This window comes from Panthera pardus, unplaced genomic scaffold, assembly GCF_024362965.1.
Source record: "Panthera pardus isolate Hobbes unplaced genomic scaffold, ASM2436296v1 HiC_scaffold_8, whole genome shotgun sequence".
Classification (NCBI taxonomy): domain Eukaryota; kingdom Metazoa; phylum Chordata; class Mammalia; order Carnivora; family Felidae; genus Panthera; species Panthera pardus.
Window position 1 is genome coordinate 73725358 of NW_026527013.1, and position 21271 is coordinate 73746628.

The 21271-nt window shown below is 37.5% G+C and overlaps 1 protein-coding gene across 4 annotated transcripts in view; it reads right to left on the reverse strand.

Annotated features, from left to right (window-relative positions):
* SUGCT (succinyl-CoA:glutarate-CoA transferase) overlaps positions 1-21271 on the reverse strand; it is a 747749-nt gene that overhangs the window by 717720 nt on the left and 8758 nt on the right. For all 4 annotated transcript variants that reach the window (XM_019451100.2, XM_053897878.1, XM_053897879.1 and 1 more), the window contains exons 2-3: positions 3021-3072; positions 2296-2369 (exon numbers count right to left, since the gene is read on the reverse strand). In XM_019451100.2, coding sequence (XP_019306645.1) covers positions 2296-2369; positions 3021-3072 — 126 coding nt within the window. The remainder of the gene's footprint in view (positions 1-2295; positions 2370-3020; positions 3073-21271) is intronic.

A 21271-nucleotide genomic window follows, 5' to 3' on the forward strand; every position in this document is an offset into this window, starting at 1 on the left:
TAATTCTGTTCCAGATCCATATGGATCCGATCTTGAAGAACAAATAATAATGCTAACTTTTAAAACCTTCCAAAACAATAGAATGATGTAGAGGATATGGAGAATATGGACTGTGCCCTTCAAGTGCTTGCAGGAGAGAAAGAGCATACAACATGACACTTTCAATACCAGCATGAGCTCAATACCAAAATACTGAGAAAGCACCAAACGGAAGTGAGAATTATGTACACAGAATAGGTTTATCTGGTGGACACAGGGGAAAGAAAAAATAGGCAAGATGTCAGATAAAAAACAAATACAAAGAATTGATCTCAGCTTCGGTGTTTCTTGCTCAAAATCTTGAAAATCATATAATGAGAAAATGTTTCTTTTACTAGAAAGAGAAAAGAATGACTTGGATTGGAGTATCTGAGTTCCTTTCGGAAGGACTTGGATTCCTTTCCCTCTCTCCTTCTTGTGTGTGCTAAAAGGGAAGACCCTTTTACCCTCCCTCCTCCTCGCGTTCCCTTCATCCCACAGCGAGGGAATGTGGCGGGGTCGACTCTAAATTCAGTCTCAACAGTAAGGTTTTAAAAAAATTTTTTTTTAACGTTTATTTATTTTTGAGACAGAGAGAGACAGAGCATGAACGGCGGAGGGTCAGAGAGAGGGAGACACAGAATCTGAAACAGGCTCCAGGCTCTGAGCTGTCAGCACAGAGCCCGACGCGGGGCTCGAACTCACGGACCGCGAGATCCTGACCTGAGCCGAAGTCGGCCGCCCAACCGACTGAGCCACCCAGGTGCCCCATCAACAGTAAGGTTTGTATGGGGCTAGGGAGGGCCAGGACCAGACCTGAGCGCCTGGATATTCCTTATTACCTGTGTGACTTTGGACAAACTGCTTTATCTCCCTTTGTCTCTGTCTTTTCATTTATTTTTTTAACTTTTTTAAAATTTATTTTGAGAGAGAGAGAGAGAAAGAGAGAAAGCAGGCACCAGAGATGGGCAGAGAGAGAGGGAGAGAAAGAATCCCAAACAGACTCCGTGCTGTCAGCACAGAGCCTGACTCAGTGCTCCATCCCACGAACTATAAGATCATGACCTGAGCCAAAACCAAGAGTCACTCAACCAACTGAGCTACCCAGGACCCCTGTCTTTTCATTTTTAATCGAGGAATAATAACAGCAACCCATAAGGCTGTTGTAGAGATTAAATAAATTAATATAGGCAAAGTGCTTAGAACTGTATATGGTACTCTGACAAGTGTTAGCATCTGTTACTACGAGCTGCATCTCAGTTTCTACCAGAGGCTTTCAGGTGTGTGTGAAGGACCTGACTTAAGCTTTAGCCCTTGGCACTTATAAAAAGCAAAAAGAGGGGTGCCTGTCTTCGGCTCACGACATGATCTCGCAGTTCGTGGGTTCCAGCCCCATTTCAGGCTCTGTGCTGATAGTGCGGAGCCTGGTTCGGACCCTGTCTCCCTCTCTCTGCCCTTCTCCCCACCCCCCCACCCCCTGGTCATGTGCACATGGGCACAAGCTCGCACGCTCTCTCTCTCTTTCAAAAATAAAATTTAAAAAACACTTTAAAAAAGTGAAAGGAAATCATTAGTATAGGTTCAGAGGAAAGTAAGGAATGGAGGAAAAAAAATAAACATTTCAGTCAATTCTCTCCTCATTCCACATATAGGTACATGGATATTTCAAAAACCAGTTAAAAACTGTTATTAGAGCGCTTGGGTGGCTCAGTTGGTTAAGCATCCAGCTCCCGAGTTGGGCTCCATTCTGACAGCACAGAGCCAGCTTGGGATTATCTCTCTCTCTGTCTCTCTCTCTGCCCCTCCCCTGCTTGAGCTCTCTCAAAATAAATAAATACACTTAAAAACAAACAACAACAACAAAAAAAAACATTAGTTTGCAGTGCCTGGCTTGCTCAGTCAAAAGAGCATGAGACGCTTGATCTCAGGGTCGTGAGTACAAGCCCCATGCTAGATATAGAGGTTACTTAAAAATAAAATCCTAGGGGCGCCTGGGTGGCTCATTTAGTTAAGCATCCGACTTCCGCTCAGGTCATGATCTCATAGCTCTGTGCTGACAGCTCAAAGCCAGGAGCCTGCTACAGATTGTTTCTCCCTCTCTGCCCCTCCCCTGCTCAAGCTCTGTCTCTCTCTCTCTCTCTCTCTCTCTCTCTCTCTCTCTCTCTCCTTCTCTCTGTCAAAAATGAATAAACTTTAAAAAATAATAATAATAAACAAAATCTTAAAAAAAAACTGTATTAGTCTGTTTCTATGTTTTAAAGGGAGTAATAGCTTTACCTGGTCTTTCCACTTTTATAACTTCTGCTCCAAGATCTCCTAAATTCATAGTAGCAAAAGGTCCCGCCAGTACTCTACAATATTAACAATGACAAGTAATCACCACCTTGAAGATGTTTATATTAATTCTTTTCTTAATAATCCATTAACACAGACAAGCTCATATAATGCTAGCAAGATTTAAAATTGTTAAAACTGTTCAGAATTGCAATTTGACCTTATGTATTAAAAGCTTTAAAAAGTATACTGATGCAGTAATTCCACTTTCAGCATTCTATCCTGAGGAAGAAATCCTAAGATTTCCTGAGGCAAAGATTGATGAACAAGGAATTGTACATCAGGAAGGAAGCCTAATTTACAATAGTGAAATCTTGGGGGATGAGTAATTATGTGACAACCATATAATAAAATATCATCTTACATTTTTGTTGAATTTTTAATGACATGGAAAAATACTCAGAATATAATATTATCTTTTACATGTGGGTAAAAACTATAATTTCAGTATGGTTCTAATTTTTGTCTTTAAAAATAATATATAAATATGCAGATTGAAAAAAATGCAAATATTATACTAATTATCTGTTAGAATGATGAAATTATACCATTTTTTTATTTTCTTTTCTAAAATTTTAATAGTAAGCATTAAAACCCAAAAATGAATGAATGTTTTTTTGAAAGAAGGGAAAATTCAATCACCAAAACATAGATAAACCAATACAAACCTTGTTAGATCCAGAATTTTTACACCCTCCAGTGGCTTCATATTGTCAGTATCTGGCAAAACACAGAAAATATTTTAAGAGCATTGATGACGAATTTTCAGAAGGAAAAGTGCAAAATTGTTAATATTCTGTTTTAAGTAATCTCTATTACTACCAAAACTATATTTTTTCCTTTACTATATTTCTGCTTTATATGTAACACAGAAACTTTTGACCTGATCCAGTTAAGTCAATCTGTAAAAATTACAACCTCTAATACCCTATTAATAAAGTCCACAGTTACACCTAAGATAATTTGTCTAATGAAAAATAAGGATTTTTAGGGCACTGTCAATATAGTTTGTAACAAATTATACTCTGGCGGAGGGATATGGATAATGGAGGTGTGTGTAGGCAAGGGGTATATGGGAAATCTCTGTACCTTCCTCTCAATTTTGCTGTAAACCTGAAACAGCTATAAAAAAAATAAAGTCATAAAAAAAAATAATAAAAAGTGAACTAAACAACAAAAAATTACTAACAACTAAAAAAGAACAACAAAGACCTCCACGTATTTATTCTACACTTCAAACAGGGAGAAAATATGAATTTTTAAAGTTTATTAAATAATTTATTTACAAAAAATATTTACATATAAAAAATATGTGTATTTACTTCTTCTCTTCACCCACCAGCTATAAAAATTAGCAGATAGGTCAATAATTGTATCATTAATTCACTAAAAATATTTAACATCAACACTAAATCACAAAGTCAAATTCTAGCCAAATGGCTTACAAAGTTTAGATCATGATGACTGAGATCAAGCTGAATTTATGGGGGAAAATGATGAACTACTGGTTCAATACATTTTTTAAATAGACTTTTTTAGAGAAGTTTTTAGATTCACAGCAAAACTGAGCAGAAATTACAAAGAATTCTCATGTACTTCTTTTCCCCACATGTGCAACATCGCCCATTTTGAACATCCCTCACCAGAGTGACACATTTTTCACAACTGACAAAGTTACCCTGACACATCACTATCGCATACTTTAGAATTCACTCTTGCTCTCGTACATTTTATGGGTTTAGACAAATGCATAATGGCGTGTATCAAACATTATAATACACAGAATACTTTCACTGCCCTAAAAATCCTCTCTGCTCTGCCTATTCATCCCTTCCTCCCCACCTCAAACTCCTGTAATCCAATCTTTTTACTGTATCCACAGTTTGCCTTTTCCAGAATGTCATATGGTTGGAATCATACAGTAGTAGCCTTTTTAGATTGTCTTCTTTCACTCAATAATATTCATTTAAGTTTCCTCTGTGGCTTGACAGATCATTTCTTTTCAGTGCTGAATGATATTCCAATACCTTGATAGACCAGTTTATTTATCCATTCACCTACTAAAGGGCACCTTGGTTGCTTCCCAGGTTTGGTGGTTACAAAGAAAGCTGCTAAAACATTGTGTGCAGGTTTTTCTGTGGACATTAAATTTTCAATTCATTTGGGTAATTCTCAAGAAGTGCTGATTACTGAAAAGTGTGCTAAGAGTATGTTTCGTTTTCCACCCCACCTTCCAAAGTAGCTGTACCGTTTTGCATTCCCACCAGCAATGATTGGGAGTTCCTCATGTCAATACATTTTTTTAAAAATCTTAATGCATCTCCATCACCAGTGGATTAAGAATAAGAGTTACAGATTTACACATATACCACACATTTACACACATATCATTATAGTCTTGAGAAGGATCACAAGAGACACAACAATTCTTAGCTAGGAGTGTCCTCAGCTAAGAGGACATTACCTCAATGTTCTGGTAAGGAACACTGAAATTCCATATAGTGGGCACTTGCTCCTTGAAATCAACCCATTCATTCTTTTAAAATAAGAAATTGCTGGAGCTCCTGGGTGGTTCAGTCAGTTAAGCATCAGACTTCGGCTCAGGTCATGATCTCACAGTTCGTGAGTTTGAGCCCTGCATCAAGCTATCTGCTGTCAGCTCAGAGCCCACTTTGGATCCTCTGTCCCCCTCTCTCTCTCTGCCCCTCTCTCTCTCTCTCAAAAATAAACATTAAAAAAAAAAAAAAAAACATTAAAGGGGCACCTGGATGGTCCAGTCGGTTAAGCCTCCAACTCTTGATTTTGGCTCAAGTCATGGTCTCACAGTTCGTGGGTTCAAGCCCTGTGTTGGGCTCTGCACTGACACCACGGAGCCTGCTTGGGAGTCTCTCTCTCTTCCCCTCACTCTGCCCCTCCCTCCCTCTCAAAATAAGTAAACTTTAAAAATACCATTTAAAAAATGTTTGTGGAGGGAAAGAAAGGACAGAAAGATGAGGAGAAAAAAAAAAAATCCTCATTTTGCCACAATGCATTAATAGATTGCCATAATGGAACACAGTGAAAAAACTACAGTCCCATTGCAGCAATATTACAGGTGGGGTTTCTTGGTGCCAAGATGGATGCTGCAGTGTTTATAACCTAATCTCATATGTGACATATTATCACAGCTACCATATGCTATTAGTCACATAGGCCAACTCTGGTGCAGTATTAGGGAGTACTCCATACACAAGGGTGTATGAGGAGGTAAGGATCATTGCAGCCATCTTGGACACTGGGTAATACACTCATAGTGGTTTCAATTTGTATTGCTGTGATGACAAGTGACACTGAGCACATTTTCATATGTTTATTGGCCATTATCATACCTCTTCTAGTAAACATCTGCTTGTGGGGCATCTGGGTAGCTCAGTCAGTTGAGCATCAGACTCTTGATTTGGGCTCCAGTCATGATCTTGAGGTTTGTGAGATCAAGCCCCAAGCTGGGCTCTGTGCTGAATGTGCAGAACCTGCATGGGATTCCCCCTCTCTCCCCCTCCCCCACTCATGCTCCCTCCCCCACAAATAAGTAAATAAATAAATGTTTTAAAAATACATAAACATCTACTTGAAACTTGTGCCCATGTTTAATTCAGTTCCTTAAGGAGCCTACACAACATTGCTTCAAGCACCCTTACCATCCTTGTCACTTACACTGCAACATAAACATCAAGCTGATGAAGAGAGGCTATTGAGTTTTGCCCCCTATAAAATCAAGTTGCCTAACTTCAAATTCATTGTTACCCAACAACCTATTGCTCAACCCACCTCTTCCCAAAACAGCTATTGCAAATCTTCTCCACTCCATAAGTCTCCAAATCCCTTTCTTCTCTAGCTGCCATGTCAAATAGCTTTACTTGAAAATTCCTCTTTGGAAAAGAATTTTATCAATCCAAGAGAAAATAACTAAAAATACTGATAGTAGTCATTGACACATAAAAGTCCAGCCATATCATATCACCCGACATTGAAATTTGTCAATCAAGAAACCTTATTGTAGTGTTCAGGAGCTGCCGTAACAAAATACCATAGCCTGAGTGCCTTCAACAATAGGAATTATTTTTTCATAGTTCTAGAGACTAGAAGTCCAAGATCAAGGTATCAGCAAGTTTAGTTTCTCCTGAAACCTCTCTCCTTCATTTGCAGATGGCCACTTTCTTGCTGCCTCTTCACAGGGTCATCCCTCTTTGCACTACATCCCTGATATCTCTATGTTCTAACCTCTTCTTATAAAGACACCAACCAGTAAAGACCCACCCAAATAGCCTCATTTTAATGTAAGTATCTCTTTAAGGGAACTATCTCCAAAAACAGTCTGAGATGTGGGGGATTAGGACTTCAATGTATAAATTGAGGGGGACAAATTCAGCCCATAACAAAGCTCGACCCATGCATACAGTTTCCAATCAGCTTTTTATTTTTTTTTAATTTTTTTCTAATGTTTATTTATTTTTGAGAGAGATAGAGCATGAAAGGGAGAGGGGCAGAGAGAGAGGGAGACACAGAATCTGAAGCAGGCTCCAGGCTCTGAGCTGTCAGCACAGAGTCAGACACGGGTCTTGAACTCACGAACTGCGAGATCATGACCCGAGCCAAAGTCAGACACTAACCAAGTGAGCCAACCAGGCACCCCTCTAATCAGCTTTTTAAATGTCCATCCCCTATTGTATAAAAGAACAGTCAAAAAATCAGCAAGATATAGGGAAAACCTATATCAGGAAAGAAAGAGACCAAGGCAAACATGAAAAAGAAAGAGCAAACAGATATAAGACAGGTAAACTACATTACAATTCCATCAATATGACATTCTTGAAAAGACAAAGGATAGAGATAGAAAATAGGTAAGAGTTGGGAGAGGCTGGGAATGAAGAGAGAATGACTGCAAGTTTTGAGAGGTGAGGGAAGTGTTCTATATCGTAATTATGGTGATGGTTACATGACTCTATATGTTTGCCCAAATTCAAAGGACTACACGCCAAAAAGAATTTTACTGTACGCAAGTTTTATGTCCATAAAAAATTATCAATATTATCAGAAAAATGAAGAACTTGCACCTATAAAACAGAAAAGGACACTTGTAAAAAGTATTTAGAGAATGAAAATATGATCTTGGAACTTTAAAAAATGACAGAAGAACGAAAATGTAAGAGAAAGGCAGAAAGATAAAGATAAGAAAATTACCCAGGGGCGCCTGGGTGGCTCAGTTGGCTAAGTGTCCAACTTTGACTCAGGTGACAATCTCACAGCTTGTGGGTTCAAGCCCCGCGTCGGGCTCTATGCTGATGGCTTGGAGCCTGGAGCCTGCTTCAGATTCTGTGTCTCCCTCTCTCTCTCTGCCCCTCCCCCACTCACACTCTGTCTTTCAAAAATAAATAAACATTAACAAAATTAAAAAAAAGAAAAAATAAAATCACTCAGACAGTAGAACAAAAAGAAATGATAAAAGTGAAAAATGGAGGAGAGGGGGAAAAAAAGAATCAGCCTAGGAATTCCAATAATACAGGTTTCTCAAAGAGTGAACAGCAAAAACAGAAGAGAGAACATTAATAAATAATTCAGATCAAGATCACAGAATTGAAGGATATGATTTTGCAGACTGAAAGGGCCCTTGCAGCACTTGGGTGCTGTAGTCGGTTAAGCTTCCAACTCTTGGTTTCAGCTCAGGTCGTGATCTCAGGGTCATGAGATCAGGTCCCTCATAGGGCTCTGTGCTGAGCATGGAGCCTGCTCGAGATACTCTCTCTCCCTCTCTGCCCCTCCCCTCTATATCTCAAAAAAAAAGGAGGGGGGCTCTGCATGCCCTGCCTAGACTTTAAAAAGACACACCCCATTTTGAAAAGATACATGCACCCTTATGTTTATTTCAGCATTATTTACAATAGCCAATATATGAAAGCAGCCCAAGTGTTCATCAATAGATGAATGGATAAAGAAGATATGATACATACACACACACACACACACACACACAGAGTGGAATATTACTCAGCCTTAAAAAAGATGAGATCTTGCCATTTGCAACAACACGGATGAACTTAGAGGGTATTATGCTAAGTGAAGTAAGTCAGACAGAAAGACAAACATCACATGATTTCACTCAGAGATGAAATCTAAAAAACAAAATAAATGAATAAACAAACAAAAAGCAGAATCAGACCTATAAATACAAACTGCTGGTTGCCAGAGAGGAGAGGGGGTAGGAGGATGGGCAAAATGGTTGACAGGGAGTTAGAGATACAGGCTTCCAGTTATGGAATGAGTAAGTCATGGGGATAACAGGCAAAGCATAAGGACTCTAGTTAACAATATGGTAATAGCATTGCATGGTGACAGATTATAGCTACATTTGTGGTGAGGGTAGTATTAACATACATATTTGTCAAATCACTATACTGTATACCTGAAACCAATGTAACGTGTCAAATATACTCAAATTTTTACAAATTAATTAAGTCAAATTAAATTAATAACAATAAAGACACACACCAAGAATGAATAAGTCATGGGAATGAAAGGTACAGCATAGGAGGGGTGCCTGAGTGGCTCAGTCAGTTAAACATCCAACTCTTGATTTCAGCTCAGGTCATGATCTCACTGTCAGCGCAGAGCCTGCTTGGGATTCTCTCTCTCCCCTCTCTCTCTCTGCTCCACTCCTGTGCTCTCTCTTTCAATCTCTCTCTCTCTCAAAATAAATACATAAACTTAAAAAAAAAAGGTACAGGATAGGAAAAATGATAAATGGTGTTGTAATAGCATTGTACAGTGACAGACGGTAGCTACACTTGTGGTGAATATAGCATATATTAAAGTGGTCAAATCACAATATTATATACCTGCAACTAATGTAACATTGTGTCTCAACCACAATAAAAATTTTAAAAGGTGACAAAGTGCTAGAAATTTAAAAACAAATAAATAAATTAAAAACATACACCAAAGCACATCAGTGTAAGAATTTGGAACACTAAGATTTTTTGTCTCTGCCAAAAGAAGATCTGAAAAATCTCTAAGGAGGAAACAAGCATATATAAAGGATTGGCTAACAGAATCTCATTGAACTTCTCAACAGTACTGGAAGCTAAAACATAAAAATGGAACAAAAACCTTAAAATTTTTGAAAGGAATATGTATTTCTCTTTTAAATTCTAAACCCAGTCAAGCCATGAGTCTTGTGTGAGGGTAGAAAAAAGAAACTTTTTAATCAGAAAAATTTTACCTTCCCATCCCTTCTTGGGAAAATTATTTCTAGAGGATATGGTCCACCAAAAACAGAAAAAGAAAGAGGGGCACCTGGATGGCTCAGTCGGTTGAGTGACCAACTCTTGATTTTAGCTCCAGTCAGGATCCCAGCATCGTGAGTTCAAGCCCCATGTTGGGCTCTGTGCTGACAGAGTGGGGTCCCGCTTAGGATTCTCTCTCTCCCTCTGCCCCTCCCCCGCTCATGCAAGCAAGTGCACTCTCTCTTGCTCTCCGTCTCAAAATAAATAAATAAACACTTTTTAAAAAGAAATAAGAAGAGGGGCACCTGGGTGGCTCAGTCGGTTGAGCATCCCACTTCGGCTCAGGTCATGATCTCGCAGTTCCTGAGTTCGAGCCCCACGTTGGGCTCTGTGCTGACAGCTCAGAGCCTGGACCTGCTTCGGATTCTGTGTCTCCCTTTCTCTGCCCCTTCCCTACTCATGCTGTCTCTCTCTGCCTCTCAAAAATGAATAAATGTTAAAAAAAAATTTTTTTTAAAGAAATAAGAAGATAAGGGATCCAGAAAATGAGGGATCTAAAGGAGAAAGATGAAAGGAATCTTCAGAATGAAAGTAAAGAAAATACTAACACAATAGCTGAAATATCTTCATGGTTCAGTTGGGGGTGAATTAAGGACATATATTGAGAAAGTAAATAAAGAAGCCATACAAATATTAACACAAGGAAAAACAAAAAGGTGTGCAAGAGCAGCAATGTCATCCAAATCTGAAGAATAATTGTATAATCATAACGATGCAAATACTTGAATTCTGATCTAGCAAAATGTATGATTTGATAAGATAGAAAGTGTATGTGTAGTTGTTGGCATGGTGGTGAAAGAGAGCTAGTCTTTCTCACTACAGATAATTCCTAAAAACAAAAGCAAGAAGTAGCATTATAATTACATTACTTAGAAATTTGAAGGTAAAAGCTAAAAGAAACAGCTAAAAGAATTGACATTTGTTGTCTCTGGGAAAAAGGGGCAGAGGCATCAGAGGTTACTATTTTTCGTAATTAACCATATAGATGTGAAGTATATATAAAATATTGATTTTAAAAATTAAAAAATAAACTATAAGTTATGTTAAATTCATGAGCGACAGTTGAGGAATCATTTTGCTGTACTGCCCCCTGCAATGTTTTGATAAATATTGCACTCTGAGGCTTTCCATTTAATTATTTACACAAACTGCAGCAGCTTCAAGGGGAAATTATAGTCTATTGTCATCATTCGCAGATTCTGTATTTGAGGATTCAACTACTCACTAACTCCAAAATCAACATTTTCAGTGCTTTTGCAGTCATTTCAGGCCATGCACAGAATGCAGAAAAATTTCAGTCACTTGATGTACATGTTCCCAGCAACACTCTTCTTGTTTTGCCTTGTTAGGCCTTCTTGTCTCAGGTCTCATACTGTAAACAAGTGTCCTTAGTGTGGTGTACTTAGTGTCACATTTTCACGTTTCTGTGCTGTTTTGTTGGTGATTTCACCATTTAAAATAGCCCCCAAGTCTAAGTCGCCTGGGTGGCTCAAGTCGACTGAGCATCCGACTTCGGCTCAAGTCATGATCTCATGGTTTGTGGGTTCGAGCCCCGTGTTGGGCTCTGTGCTGATAGCTCAGAGCCTGGAGCCTGCTTCTGATTCTGTGTCTCCCTCTCTTTCTGCCCCTCCCCAGCTCGTACTCTGTCTCTCTCTCTCTCTCAAAAATAAAGAAAAAAAAATTTTTTTTAATAAATAAATAAATAAATAAATAAAATGGCCCCAAGAGTAGTGCTGAAGTGCTGTCTGGTGTTCTTAAGTGCAAGAAGACCATGATGAGCCCTATAGAGAAAATATGTGTTAGATAAGCTTTGTTCAGGCATGACTATAACTATATAAGTTATAATGCTCTGGCCATGGATTCAATGTTAATGAATCAACAATATATATTAAATAAGGTGACTTTAAACAGAAACACCCATAATACAACATTATGTGTATTAACTGGTAGACAAAAATGTGTGACCAAAGACTTGCAGGAACTTAATCCTATATTTCTCCCAGGAGCAATGGTTCAGTATTCACTAATTTGGTGTTCACAGTTTATAGAACAAAACTACTTCTAATAACGAGAATTAACTGTATAAAAGAGGCAAGAGAAAGATCAGCACTACCTCAACCAGAAAGCCCTGACCAGCCTTGGGAAGCTTTCAAACAAACCTGAGTGCCATCATCAAAACACAGTTTGGAAGGGTGGGCCACAGGGGAAGAAAAGGTAAAGAAGATTTGATAAATTGATTCTAAAATTCATCTTGATGAGTATATGATCAAGAATAGCCTAGAAAAAAATTTTTGTGGGGAGAAGAATATTTAGCCTACAAGGTAAAAATAAAAGTGTAATTTTTAAAATAAGATATTAACATATGAACAAAGAAACAGCCACACATAGAAATGAAAAATTATTACACAACAAAGAAGAAATCTCAAATCAGTGGGAAAATGATAAATTATTTAAGAAACAGTGTTAGGAAAATTGACTATCCATATAGAAAAGAAGACGTGTGATCTACACTTAAGTTCTAAGATCTAAATACAAATAAAATTTAAAGTAAATAAAACCATTAAAGCAAGAATGTTTGAGAAACTTTGAGAAAAGTTCTTCTCTATCTAAAAAAAATTTTTGAAATTAAAACATCATCAAAGTTGACAGTTCTGACTACATAAAATTTTAAACTCAGTACAATGAAAGATACCATGATTAAACTTAAAAGATAAATAACATACTGGAAGAATGGAAATATTTGCAATAAAAATAAAAGACAAAGGTTTTTATTACATATAAAATACTGTTAGAAATCAGTAAGAAAGAAAGAAAGGAAAAATTGGAAATATACACAGTTAATTCACAGATAAATAAAAATTTCTAGTATGCGTAACAAAAGACATTCATAGCAATTTCATCTACAATGAAAAGATGAAAGTTATAATAATAATAATATTTTTCTCACCAGATTGGCAAATATTTATAATACCCAATATTGGCAAGGGGGTGATGAAATGGGCACATTCATACACATAAATCACTAACAACTTTGTAGGGCATAAAAATTTTAAATGTTAGGGGCACCTGGTTGGCTCAGTTAAGCATCCAACTTCAGCTTAGATCATGATCTCGTGGTCTGCAAGTTCGAGTCCTACATCAAGCTCTGTGCTGTCATGACATTTCAGAGCCTGCAGAACCTGTTTCAGATTCTGTGTCTCCCTCTCTCTCTCTGTCCCTCCCCCACTCACACTCTGTCTCTTTCTCTCTCTCTCTCTCTCTCTCTCTCAAAAAATAAATAAAAACATTAAAAAATTTTTTTAAATGTTAATATCCTCATACTAGGTTTTCCTGTTGTTGGCATTTAATTCACAAAACAATTCCACAAGTATGCCTAGACATGGGTAAAAAAAAATGTTCATTGCAGAACCTTTTTGTTTTGATTTTCAGCTGTACTTCAAATGTTTTTCAATCAACATTGTTAAAAATAATTTACATATAATAAATTATACAATTAATTAAGTTTTGACAGATATATATACTTGTGCAGTCACCTCCACAATCAATAGAACTCTCCATCCCCTGAAAGTTTCTTCCTGTGAAAGAAGATTCTTCCTTTGAAAACTACCTCTCCCTCCACTCTCAGCCTTAGGCAACCAATGATCTGCTTTCTGTTACTAAAATGTAGTTTGCATTTTCTAGAATTTTATGTAAATGAAATCACTTAATAGAGACTCTTGCATGTCTGGCTTCTTTCATAAAGCATTATAATTTTGAGATTCATTCATGTTGTTGCATTTTTATAAGTGAGTAGTATTCTACTATATGGATATACCACATTTGTTATGCATTCAGCTGTTGATGGACATTGAGTTGGTTCCAGTTTTAGGCTACAATGAATCAAACTGCTATGAACATTGATGTACAAGTCTTTGTATGAACATGTTTTAATTTTTCTTGGGTAAATACCTAGTGAAACGGCTGGGTAATATGCTAAGTGTATCTTTAACTTTCTAAGAAACAGCCAAACAGATCTTCCAAGTGGTTGTAAAACAGTGCATGTGAGTTCTAGATGCTTCATATCCTCACAACACTGGAAATTGCTGTTATTTTCAAAGTTAGTCATTCTAATGAGTAGATATTTCTTGTGGTTTTAATTTGCATTTCCCTGATGAATAATGATATTGCACATCTTTTCGTGTAATAATTGGCCATTCATACATCTTCTTATGAACTGCCCCACTATGTTTAATAGTGAAGCAAAATAGGGGCACCTGGATGGCTCACTTGGCTGAGCGACTGAATCTTGATTTCAGCTCAGGTCATGATCTCAGGGTCAAGCTCTCCAGTCACTGGGTGAGGAGCCTGCTTAACATTCTCTCAATCTCTCTCTCTCTCTCTCTCTCTCTCTCTCTCTCTCTCTCTCTCTCTCTCTCTTTCGCTGTGCCTCTCCCCTGCTCACACACTCTTACTAAAATTTTAAAGAAATGAAAATACTGAAGCAAAATATTCAAAACAATGCAAAAATCCACCAACAGGTGAAATGTTAAATAAGCACTGGCACATTCATACAACAGATTCTCATATAGATATTTTTAAAAATGAAACAAGGGTGCCTGAGTGGCTCAGTTGGTTAAGCATCCAACTTTGGCTCAGGTCATGATCTCACAGTTCGTAGGTTCGAGTCCTGACTGGACTCTGTGCCGACAGCTCAGAGCCTGGAGCCTGCTTCAGATTGTGTGTCTCCCTCTCTCTCTACCCCTTCCCGACTCACACACTGTCTGTCTGTCTGTCTCTCTCTCTCTCTCTCTCTCTCTCTCTCTCTCAAAAATAAATAAACATTAAAGAAAATTTAAAGGGAGCCTGAGTGGCTCAGTTGGTTGGGCGTGTGACTCTTAATTTCAGATCAGGTCATGATTTCACATTTCATGAGTTCAAGCCCGACACCAGACTCTGCACACACAGCACAGAGCCTGTTTGGGATTCTCTCACTCTCCCTCTCTTTCTGCCCCTTCCCCACTCGTGATCTAAATAGATAAATAAATAAATAAACAAACAAACTTTTTTTAATTTAAAAAAAAAAAGAAAAAAAAATGAAACAGACTTACATATCCTAACACGAAAAGTGGACCAGTATATATATTTCTTTTTTTTTTAAGTTAATTTATCTTGAGAGAGAGAACGTGCACATGAGCAGGATGTGGGGGAGGGGCAAAGACAAGAGAGGGAGAGAGAGAATCCCAAGCAAGTTTTGCACTGTCAGCACAGAGCCTGACACAGGGCTTGACCTCACCAACCGTAAGATCATGACCTGAGTCAAATCAAGAATTGGATGCTTAACCGATTGACCCACTCAGTCACTGAGCCAGGTGCCACAACCAAGATATATTTCTAGTTAAAAAATAAAATCAAGTTATAGAATAAAATGCATATTATCCTATTTTATAAATATACATAATAGCATTAATAATATATGTTGGTAGTTGTAGAAGCATTCATGAAATTTTATCAGGGATTAAATCTTGGGAAAAGAAGTTATGGAGAACTTTTACCAGCTAAGTTTTATTTTTCTGTAATTTTGTTTAATTTTGATTATGTTTCTAATCAGCAAAAAAAAAAAAGAAAAAGAAAAAACATACAGAATAAACAAAAACATTGGAAAAACATTTTCAAGAATAAAAACATAGAAAAAGACCTCAAATATGAGAGGATAGTTTGACATCATTAGGAATGAATGGACAAGTAATTCTCTTTGTTATAAATGTCTCCAAAAATACTGGTCTTGGGTTCTCAAATCTCTTTTTAGGGCCCCTGTTTTATTTCAAATGATGCATAAGATACGTTTAGGAATCTCTTCATCCCATAAATCTCGTTTCATTACAAATCTATTAAGAGAAGTCTATATTTCACTACAATGTCATCTCACAGCCATAAAAATTAGTAAATTTTGTTTAATGAAGCAAAAACTTTTATTTATTTTTAATTTTTATTTATTTGAGAGAGAGAGAGAGAGAGAGACAGAGTGTGTGTGTGTGTGTGTGTGTGTGTGTGTATGAGGGAAAGGCAGAGAGGGAGACAGAGAATCCCAAGCAAGGCTTTGCACTGTCAGCGCAGAGCCCAACATGGGGATCAAACCCCTGAAACGTGAGATCATGACCTGACCCGAAATCAAGAGTCAGACACTTAACCAACTGAGCCACCCAGGCACTTCAATGAAGCAAAAACTTTTTTTTTTTAATATAATTTATTGTCAAGTTAGCTAACATACAGTATATCAATGGCTTTGGGGGTAGATTCCCGTGATTCATCGCTTACATACAATACCCTGTGCTCATCCCAACAAGTGCCCTCCTCAATGCCCATCATCCATTTTCCCCTCTCCCCCACCCCACCCCCATCAACCCTCAGTTTGTCCTCTGTATTTAAGAGTCTCTTATGGTTTGCCTCCCTCTCTGTTTGAAACAATTTTTTCCCTTTCCCTTCCCCCATGGTCTTCTGTTAAGTTTCTCAAATTCCACATATGAGTGAAAACATATGATATCTGTCCTTCTCTGACTGACTTACTTCATTCAGCATAATACCTTCCAGTTCCATCCACATTGTTGCAAATGGCAAGATTTCATTCTTTCTCATTGCCAAGTAGTATTCCATTGTATATATAAACCACAAAAACTTTTAAACTGAATTCATTTCATATTAGGCAACAGAATTTTGTATTGTCTGAGAAGACACCCAGAAAGGACTTCTGGAACACACTGAAGTCAAAATTAATAAATGAGCTTTCAATAGTAAAGAGCATGAACTTTGGAGACTGACTGGATTCAATTCCCTGCTCCAGTACTTGCTACCTTATGACCTTCAAGGTAACTTCACGTCTCTGAGCTTCAGTTTCCTCATGTGAAACACCTAAATCATAGAGTTTGCAATATTACATGAAATGTTGTGTGTAAAGTGCTCAGCAAACTTCTTGGCATATAGTAAAGGCTTACTAAAAGTTTACTTTTGTCATTATTATCACTATCATATATGTATTACACAGTCACACCACCTATTAAAGTAAATAACTTATTCTAGATTGGAAAATAAGAAAAGAAAAACACAATTATTTTAAGGTACAGAAAAAAATATGACTCTCAACACTCTATACTTAAGGATATCTACATCCACATTTTGGCAGTTTGTGAAAGACAAGAATAAGTTGGATGGGAGTAAAGGGTGATTATAGGAGGAAAAACAGTTGGAAAGGGCAACAGTTGTTAATTTTCTGTGATATATCAAGCAGTTTGTATATCGCTCTATTTATTTAGCCTCTAGGATGGAAAGCTATTATAAGAATACAGCCAAGCAATCATGCAAAGAAGTATAATTGTAATGAAGGAGCCATCAATTCCCTGCTTGCTAGAGCTGTTTCTAAGACTCCCCTGGTATGTGGCCCTAAGGTTTCCAGGACACAAATAAACTTGAGCAGCATGAGAGTAGACATAATTGACAGATACCCAGCTAAGTGGCTCATCTGTGTGACAGCAATCATGGCATCCCTCCCCACCGTACTAGCCAACATTTAAGAAAAAAAAAAAAAAAAAGGCGAAGTCATAAAACAAACTGATCAAATAGAACATGTAATATACATTAAAAGGATTTTTTTAATTTGATATTTTACAGAGAACTTAACTACCAGAACTTAGGAGTGAGAAAGCAGAAGATGGACATTTTTTTCAAAGCATGTTCTCTTAATCTGCTGAAGCTTTATTTAAAATAGTTAGCATGATGTTTTCTTTCTGGCATGTGTTAGAAGTCTTGAAAAAATCTCTGTTACTAATGATATAGTTTGACAGGTAATTTTAGGAGTTTAGAGTACTTCAAAAATTAGTATCCACCGGAAGACATTCCAGGGAAAGTAGAATTTCTGAGTTGTAAAAAGGTAGTGTGGGAGTGATACTCAAGTTATGAGCCAACCATACCACTTAGAGACAACCAGAAAATAGATGGGTAATAACTTAGAATAATTGGGGTGCCTGGGTGGCTCAGTCAGTTAAAGCATCTGACTTCGGCTCAGGTCATGATCTCACAGTTCATGAGTTTGGGCCCCGCATCGGGCTCTGTGCTGACAGCTCAGAGCCTGGAACCTGCTTTGGATTCTGTGTCTCCCTCTCTTTCTGCCCCTCCCTCCCTCCCTCTCTCTCTTTCAAAAAATAAATAAACCTTAAAAAATTTAAAAAAATAACTTAGAATAATTTATAATCTACCTCCTATTGACACCAGTTTCTTACCAACTGCCCTTCACCTATAAGAATGCAGCTATTATTACTGTGGGATTTGCAATCAAACAGGTTTTATAACTGCCGGATGCCACTATTTTAATGAAAAGAGAAGTTTATAGGAAGAACGATGGCCTCTGATCAGAAAGAGGGCTTCTGAATCATGAGTAAAGCGTGCCACAACCAAAATACACGTCAGTGCTAATTCCAAATCCCTCTGCTCCTCCACACTTCCAGCTTTCTCTTGCAGTGAGATTGGGCTCAAATGCCTGGGGTCTGGCCAATGAAATGGATAGATGGAAGTAACTTAAGCCAATTCAGTACAGACCCTTAAAAACATCCCATGAAGGAGCACCTGGGTGGCTTAGTCGGCTAAGCGACCAACTCTTGATTTCAGCTCAGGTCATGATCTCACGGTTTGTGAGATAGAGTCCAGCATCAGGCTCTGCGCTGACAGCATGGAACCTGCTTGGGATCTTTGGTCTCCCTCTGTCTCTGCCCTTCCCCGGTTCATGCATGTGCACACACACACTCTCGCTCTCTCTCAAAATAAATAAATAATTTTTTTTAATCCCATGAAATCCTCCAGGTTTCTCTTCTACTGCAGCAACCCTGGAGGCTGCAAATTTCACATAGTGAAGACAGACGTGCAAGAAAGATGTTTTTATTGTATTAAAGCCAATGAGATGGTGGGCTAATTTGTACTGCAGCACAACCAAGCCTATCCTGACCACTTGAGATGCCAAGCATTGAAGGAAGAAAAATGGTAGCCTCTAAGCAATTTCACGGCAAGAAAGCTAACAAGTGATAAGTCCATTTCAGGGGTAGATTGTTTTACTGTCCCTTTAGCAGCAGTCTTCAAACTGAGATGTGTGAAAACTTTCTTAAGAGATAAATGAATCATTTTTAAAAAATCAATTTCCAGGTTTTCAACTTCCATACATACATTTTTTTAATTTTTTAAATGTTTATTCATTTTTGAGAGACAGAGACAGAGAGAAAGAGACACACAGAGAGATAGAGAGGAGCAAAGAGGACAGGGAGACACAGAATCCAAAGCAGTCTCCAGGATCCAAGCTGTCAGCACAGAGCCAGACATGTGGCTCGAACCCAAGAACCGCAAGATCATGACCTGAGCTGAAGTCAGATACTTAACCAACTAAGCCACCCAGGCGCCCCTCAACTTCCATATGTATTCTTGCCTAAAGTTGATTAGCCAGTGAATAAGCCTTCTTTCATGATAACCGTTCTCCCCACTAGGCTAAAGAAAAGCATATTCCTCACACATCCCAGATCTTAACTCTCACTTTAGTTCATATTATAAAATGTATTTAAGTGATAAAAACTTTTGGTTATAAAGTCTTTAACTCTAGATTGATTTATAAAGTCTATAAATTGGTAGCTTTCCAGCCTTCCACATACGAATCTTTAGTAGCGGTCTAACTCCTAAATAACTTGTAAACAATATCTTGCATATAAGTTGATACTTAAAGGAAAACAAAGACCATGCTTCCAAATACAGAGGCAGGCCTTATGGTGGCCTAGCTGTGTTCATGATACAAACTCTTTAGTACTGTTAATACCAATTATCAAATTGTCCATGAGAAAGGTAGTACTAATATATGCTGGCACCAGCAGTGTATGAAAATAGTGTTCTCCGCCATCTTCCATAACACTGAATATGATCTCTTGGCTTTGTAGGATTTTTATTTACTTGTTGCAAATTTGAAAATTAAAAATGTGCATGTCATTGTCATTTTAATTTGCATTTATTTAATGACTTCTGAAAGTGAAGAGTTTTTCGTAACTGCTCTTGTTTCACATCTTCCCTTATAAATTCTCTTATAAATTATTTTGTTTGCCCCGTATTGCTTAGGCAGAATTTTCTTATTATTAATTTTTATGGACTCTTTATGCAGTAAAAATATTAACCTTTTATCATTAGTATTTAATAAAAGTAACTTTTCCCTACCTTCAGTTTGCTTTGAGTAATTTTGGAATTTTACTTTCAAAAAAATCATTTTACTTTCCACCTTTGGTATTTATTGTTTCAGAATTCCTCAAGACTAACCATACTTCCAATGATTTGCTAAAAGGATTCACAGGATTCGGCATATAGCTGTTTCTGTGACATTACAGCAAAATGATACATGACAAAATCAGCAAGGGAAAAAGACAGGCACAGTCTGGAAAAATCCATGTACAGGCCTCTTATGTTCTCTCCCTTCTGTGAGGGGCCACACAATGCATGCTTCTTTCTCCAGAAACAAAAAAAATACAGTAACATGTCCAAAGCTTCTGCTCAGGGAAGTGTATTACAAACTCAGAATCTAAGGTTTTCACTGAGCACTATCCACATAGACATGCTCTGTTTACCATGTACCAAAATTCCAGACTCAGAGGAAAAGCAGGTTAACCATAAAAGACATGGATTGTACAAACCATCTAGGCACCTTTATTAATTAGGTTCAAGTGCCAAGTTCCCAGATGCCATCCAAGGGCTAATTGAAGACAGTTCTTCTAAAGGCCTTCTAAAGGCCTGAGGCCTGCTATGTTAATGATTTTCTGCACAGGTACCATGTTATCCCAATCCCAGATTACATAAATGTTCGTGTACAGGTGGGTTTCCCATTTAAAAAGCTTTTATTTTCCTATTTAAAGGTTTAAGCTACCTAAGGCTTATTTTTTCTATTTAAATATTAATAGTTGCTTCTTAGATAAGAAATTAATCTTGCTTTCTATTTTTCTAAACACTTCAGGTTTTCTACAAATTTTATTGTTTTTATAACTGGAAAATATACAAGAATATGACTTCCAGTGAAATAAAAATTTTATTTTTTAATTTTAAAATAACAATTTGTGGGGCACCTATGTGGCTCAGTTGGTAAAGCATCTAACTCTTGATTTCGACTTCAGGTCATGATTACAGTTAGTGAGATCAAGTACCGCATCAGGCTCTGTGCTGAGTGTGGAGCTCAGCTTAGGATTCTCTCTTTCCCTCTCTCCCTCTCAAAATAAATAAATAAACATTAAAAAAATTAATAATAAAATAAATATCTGTCTCAAAAACAATATTTATACTCTTACATATCCCTTCATATAGAAGTACTCTGTCAGCAACTTTATTCTCAAAGAAAATTTTTATATAAGTGTGAGTTAATGCTTTAACATCTGTGTTAACACCTGAGTAAAGAATATTAGTCTACAAAGAAGTAAATATGTGGGGCACCTGTGTGGCTCAGTCAGTTAGGCGTCCGACTTCGGCTCAGGTCATGATCTCACCGTTTGCAAGTTCAAGCCCCTCATCGGGCTCTGTACTGACAGCTCAGAGCCTACAGCTCAGAGCCTGGAGCCTGCTTCAGA